Consider the following 6,000-nt stretch of genomic DNA (forward strand, 5'->3'; position numbering starts at 1 on the left):
AACTCTTTTTATTAATCTCTCTCTCTTAAGAGACCTCTATTTTATTCTAAATTATAGAATTAAAATGATACAATAAAATTAGAATGGGATGGACTAATTCTGTTATTTATTAAATTATAGTTACAATTAGAATGATCATGATTTGTGAAAAATAAAAAAAGAGTAAACACCTAATTAAATTAAATACTAGTAATATCTTAAAATTTCATTAATTAATCCTTCATACATGCATATTTAATAATTTAAAAATAAGTGTATGTTAATTTAATCCATAAAAATAATTACTAATCTAAATTAAAATGAATTCTTAAAAATATTAATTAATATATTTCATCTTTATAATTTAATTTTTTTTTTTAGTTTTACCTACACAAAATGATTTTAGGTACAAGTTTTTTAATTAATCTATACCAACCGGCTGTTAGCATAAGTTGTTTTTTAGAATTTTACGTACACTACTCATTTGTAAATAATTTTTTTTTACCTACAACAATTAGTTGTAGGTATACGTTTTTATGGGATTTTACCAACGCCACATAATTATAGGTAGAAATCTTTTTATATTTTACTAAGATATACTTATATAAAAAATTGTAGGTTTGAGTCTTTGAGTTTAACTTACATTAAATAATTATAGGTAAAAATATTTTTAAATTTTACCTATACTAATTTAATTTGTTATAAGAAATTTTCTTGTAGTGTGTTATGTTGATTAAACAGTTAAGTTTTACCTACACTAATTTAACTTACATTAAATAATTATAGGTAAAAATATTTTTAAATTTTACCTACACTAATTTAATTTGTTATAAGAAATTTTCTTGTAGTGTGTTATGTTGATTAAACAGTTAAGTTTTACGTAAATATATCAACTTTACATAAAACTACAATAATTGGATTGAAATGAGTTGTAAGTTAATTCAAAAGCATTTATATCATTTCTATTTTAGTAGGCCCATGGTAGGGTATGGGTTTGGACGGATGTTGACAGAACTAATTGGAATGAGTTATATTTTGTCTTTATCTAATTATAAAAATTATAGGTTTAAATAACTTTATAGTACTGATAAAATATGGTCTTTTAATTTTGGTACTGAATTTATTATCTTCATCATTGTACTATACCAATTATTCACTCCCTTCTTCTTCCTCATTCCTATATGGTTGAGGGAATTCCATGCTTATGTCGTTAGTAGTAAATGTAAGAGTGGATACAAATTTCCATTAATTAAAATGAAAAAATATAACATAAGAGACATTAAGTGACGTGAGTTAAACTGTATATTATATAACAATGATGATAATTAATTTTTTATGCGTGAGAGAGTTAAGGAGTATCACAACATTTTTTTTAGACTTAAATAATATTTCGATATCTAATCTTTGTATTTTTTTATTTTGGTATCCAATAAATTTTTATTTTTAAAAAAGATACCTATTGTGAAAATGACTTGGACTCAATTAATAGTTTTTAAATAACCTAGACTTGATGATGTGGTGCTTCATTAGCCACACATTAACAATTAATGAAGATTCTCTCATGATAGGTATAATTATGTACGAATTCAAAAGTAAAAATTTGTGAAGTATCAAAATGCATAAAATTTAGATATAAAATCAAAATCTCCCTATTTTAGGGCACCGTAAATTTATTTAAGTCTAAACTTATTTTTAATAGAAATTAAATAATCTATGTCTATTTATGACTGACTTAAATAATATAATTCCTTTTAAATAAATAACTTAATTAAGATTTTTTGAATATTTTTTTATATAAGAGTATATATTATAAGTTTTTTAAATTCAATAGATTATTTATATTTAGATGTATATTGATAAGTGCTTATACATTGTTTAAGTCGTACTTATAAAATGTTGTCTTATTTTAAAAAATAAAAATTAAATTATGATTAAAAATAAATTAAAAATGAAAAAATAACTGATATGATGAGATTATATAAATCTAAAAAATGTTAAAAATAGAAACCACTAGTCACCATTTACATAGTTTTAGTTTTAAAAAAAATATATATATTAGAATCACAAATTTTTAAAAAAATCATTAAAATTTATGGATAGTAAATTTAAAATATTTACAATTAGTTCCATAAAAAAATTACCATACACCTATCAGTAATTTTAAATATTGATATATTTAATAGTTAAATACAAAGGGTGTTAAAAAGGATTATAAACAAATTAATATATATATATATATATATATATATATATATATATATATATATATATAATAGTAAATGATTTTCTAAGATAATTAGCAACTTAGGATTCAAACTCTTAATACTTATGTAAAGTTTGTAAGTCACAGCTCACTTCTATTATGACTAATACTATGGCTACATGTATTATTATTATTGAGAGTGGGAGAGGTGAGGGGAGTTAATCTTGATTACAGAACTGGTACTTGGTACGTACGAACCTACGAGGAATGATTTTCACGAACTGTACGTAATAATTTTCAAAAAATAAATAGCAAGTAACTATTTGGATTTGACGGAAATCAAAGTGGTAAAGTAAACAATACTGACCAATCAAAAACCCTTCAACTGTTCTGTTATGTTATATGTTACACTAGCTTGTTATTATATATGCTGTCATGTTTTTATTATGATATATTGGCGCAGGATTTTAGTACTACTTTTGTATCTCCTTTTTACCAACTTGAGCATATGTTGCATATGTTGACCTATGATCTTGCATAAGTTACCCACATCTGATCATTTTTGTCTGTTTTTATACCATTATTAATTCTTCGTACAATTTAGCATTTTCCGTCAAAATATATTTATTTATACCTCCCTCATTTTGCATGAATGCTCCGTTTTGAAACGGATACCTCCAAAATAAACGAGTAATAAAATACTACTACTTAGTGTGCCCCACTGTAAATATTGGTCTAACACATCCCAGAATTGCATTTATTATCTGCTTTTTTTTTTTAGAAGTGCATATATTATCAGCTGCTGGAAGGCGCAACTAAGGCACAATTCTATCTCTAATTTTATTAGCTGGAGTTATATATTTACGTTACTTTTGTACCAGGGGGCATTTAGAGTTTTCTTAGACAATTATTTGAATGCTTTTGTATCTCTTGTGTTCAACTTTGACTCTTTAATGATATCTTTTGCTTATAAATACAAAAGTTGCTATATATTTACTATGTCTAGGTCGTTGATGCATATGACTATACATCACAAGGGCAAACAGGTAGTGGCAAACGACAATAATTTGAGAAACAAAATTACAAAACATAAATAAATAATAATTGAGGTTACGCACGCAGAATATCAACCACGTTCAAACACATATAGATACATATATCTTTCACGATTTTCTAGTTATAAAACTTATTCAGCTTACAAAAGCCATATTTTTTCTCGCAACAAAAAAATTTACAATCTATATTAAAAAAATTGCATTCTTTACAAATTCAAATGACAAATCCTAGTTGGGCACGTACATCTTGTGCTGCAAACCTTTTGCCCTCTTTATCATCAATATATTTATCTTTTGCTTCTCACAAAAAGAAAATGACAAATCCTAGTTCTGTTTAGCCAATGAATATGGACGTGGAACTTCCTTGAATCATTTGTGTTAGAATTAATTTCATTGCAGAATTTTTTTCTTATCGGCAAAAGAAAATATATTTCTCTGGAGGTGCAAGGCATACCAAAAATCCATATAAAAAAAATAAACTACAAAGTATTCCTGACTTCACCAAAAAAGCAGTACTGTGGACCCTCCCTCTATTTCTACCAGTAAATTATCTCTGTCAAACTTTCTTTCACCAAAAATCCAAAATACAGTTCATTGGTGAAAGTGAAAATCTTCTTTTAAGTTCTTCTCTTTTTAATTTGTACTCTTTCGATCTCTCTCTATGGGAAAGAGTTTTGAAAAGCTTCCATTTCAATCTTTTTTCTATGGATTCGATTAAGAAAATAAAAAAAAAGCAATTAAAGAATAATTTTACTCAGCAGCCTCTGTCTCTTCATTAGAGTTTTACAGCCGATACATATATACATATCATTTCATAAGCGGCTTCAATGCTCAAATAGAAATTATGAAAGGAAAAGGGCAGAAAAAACAGATTGAAAGAGGAAATAATGAATCTTAGCTTAAATATAGAACTTTTATTAATTAGTAGAAATTTCACTTAGATTACAAAGGACTAGTGAGGCTGACAGGGAAGACCAAGGAGCCTTCCATGCTTTAACCATCACCACAATAATAATGACCAAGCTAGTACGAACGAAATGTTCGTTTCCTAAGAGTGCCTAAGAGTACGTGTTACTTTTCGTTGAACGAACATTTGAAGCTTGCTCAACAGAAAAACAAGCACAGATTAAATGGCACGTGCCAAACAGAATACCAAAATACACAGAATATTATGAATAAATAACCAATATAGCAAAATATAGAACCTTAAGCATACTAATTAACTTTAGGAAACAAGTTATATGAAGTGTTGATTTAAGCGCAGACGAATCCCTTGGGAACACCCTTTCCACAGTAGTTGAGAAGCAAGCTCAACTTGACTGGGACATTAAGGTTGATGCCCAACACATTAGCTTTGAGAGCGGTGCAAAGGCACACCGCAGCTTCAAGATCAGCAAGACCCTGAATGAGGTTGCAGCATGGGGTCTTTGGTGGCTTCCCAAGTTGCACGTTAATCAAACCTAACACATCAGCACACACACCAAACTTAATGGTGTCTTTGGGGCAACTTGGTTGCTTTGGGGAAGGTGGCTTTGGGACAGGTGTGTGTTTAGGAGTTTTAGGGGGTGGGTTGCATGGGACATATGTGGAGCTTACCACAGTGAAGAAGAGAATGTTGAGACACAAGAGAAGTGCACCCTTGGAAGCCATTTCTCACAATGGTGTTTGAAGTTGTTGCTCACTCTTAGAACACTATTCTTGCTTTGGTTTGGTGTGTGAGCTTGGGATGGAGTTGGAGAGGAACGAGTGGGGGTTTTATAGGCTACACTTTGGGGAGTGTCTTGGCGTTTTAAGGTTTAAAATAATTGGGTTTATTTAGTGGCCCATGTTAGTGAACCCATTGGGTGGAAATTGGGCAAGCTGGCAGCGGGTCAGCATGGAATAAGAAATACAATAATATCAGGTATGGAACCAAATTTGCATTTTGCAATGTGGTTAGTTGTCAACTCGATGAAATCATTATGTTAATAACTGGTATTACATTTTCAATGGTTTGCTTACTGGTTTGTGGTCATGATTAGTTGCTACTCATAGTATTTCCGTAATTAACGAGGTCTTTTATTATGATTTATTAATAGCTTATTATTTCACAATTTTATTATCACGATGTACATCTCTAATATGCATATAAAGGACTAGGACTATATTGCAATTTTTACAATATTTCGTAGATCGACCATGTTGACTTGCATGACCTACTTACACACACACATATCATCAATTACATCAACTACATTTCATGACCTCAAATTTACAGGACATAGGAGAAAATATAGGATTGATCGTGAATTAAATTAATTTGAACATAATTTGAGATTCAATTTAACAATAGGCCATGAATTAAATTAATTCAAACATAATTAAATTAATTCAAACATAATTTGAGATTGATCAACTACATTTCTTGACCTCAAATGTACAGGAGATAGGAGAAAATATACGATTGGCCATGAATTAAATTAATTTGAACATTTGAAATTCAATTTAACAATTGACTCGTTAAATTTGATTCTTGAGTCAAATGAGTTGAATTTAAATTAAAAGTTGAACTTGTCAAATGAATGAGTTGCACTTGAGCTGTATATAACTTGATTTGCTAGGTGCATGATGAACTAATTCAATTTCTGTCTATCTATCTTTTCTTTTCTTTTTTAGAAAAACCAAAAAATATGTTAAAGGAAAAAATGGAACAAAGCAACAAAATATGGGAGACCAAGCCAACACCAATGAAAAAGAAAGTAGCAAACCTATAGCAATTAAGGA

General features: G+C 28.6%; 1 protein-coding gene across 1 annotated transcript; it reads right to left on the minus strand.

Moving 5' to 3' along the window:
• Window positions 1-4,126: 4,126 nt before the first annotated feature.
• Window positions 4,127-4,965, minus strand: LOC100500229 (alpha-amylase inhibitor/lipid transfer/seed storage family protein). The gene has a single exon (NM_001248098.2). The coding sequence runs from the start codon at window positions 4,885-4,887 to the stop codon at window positions 4,492-4,494; it is 396 nt and encodes a 131-aa protein (NP_001235027.1). The 5' UTR covers window positions 4,888-4,965; the 3' UTR covers window positions 4,127-4,491.
• Between the last annotated feature and the right edge of the window lie 1,035 nt (window positions 4,966-6,000).

The sequence above is a fragment of the Glycine max genome, chromosome 17 (genome assembly GCF_000004515.6).
Source record: "Glycine max cultivar Williams 82 chromosome 17, Glycine_max_v4.0, whole genome shotgun sequence".
NCBI classification, from domain to species: domain Eukaryota; kingdom Viridiplantae; phylum Streptophyta; class Magnoliopsida; order Fabales; family Fabaceae; genus Glycine; species Glycine max.

Coding starts and splice junctions, on each gene's coding strand:
- LOC100500229 (NM_001248098.2), bottom strand. CDS start 4,887: ATGGCTTCCAAGGGTGCACTTCTCTTGTGTCTCAACATTCTCTTCTTC.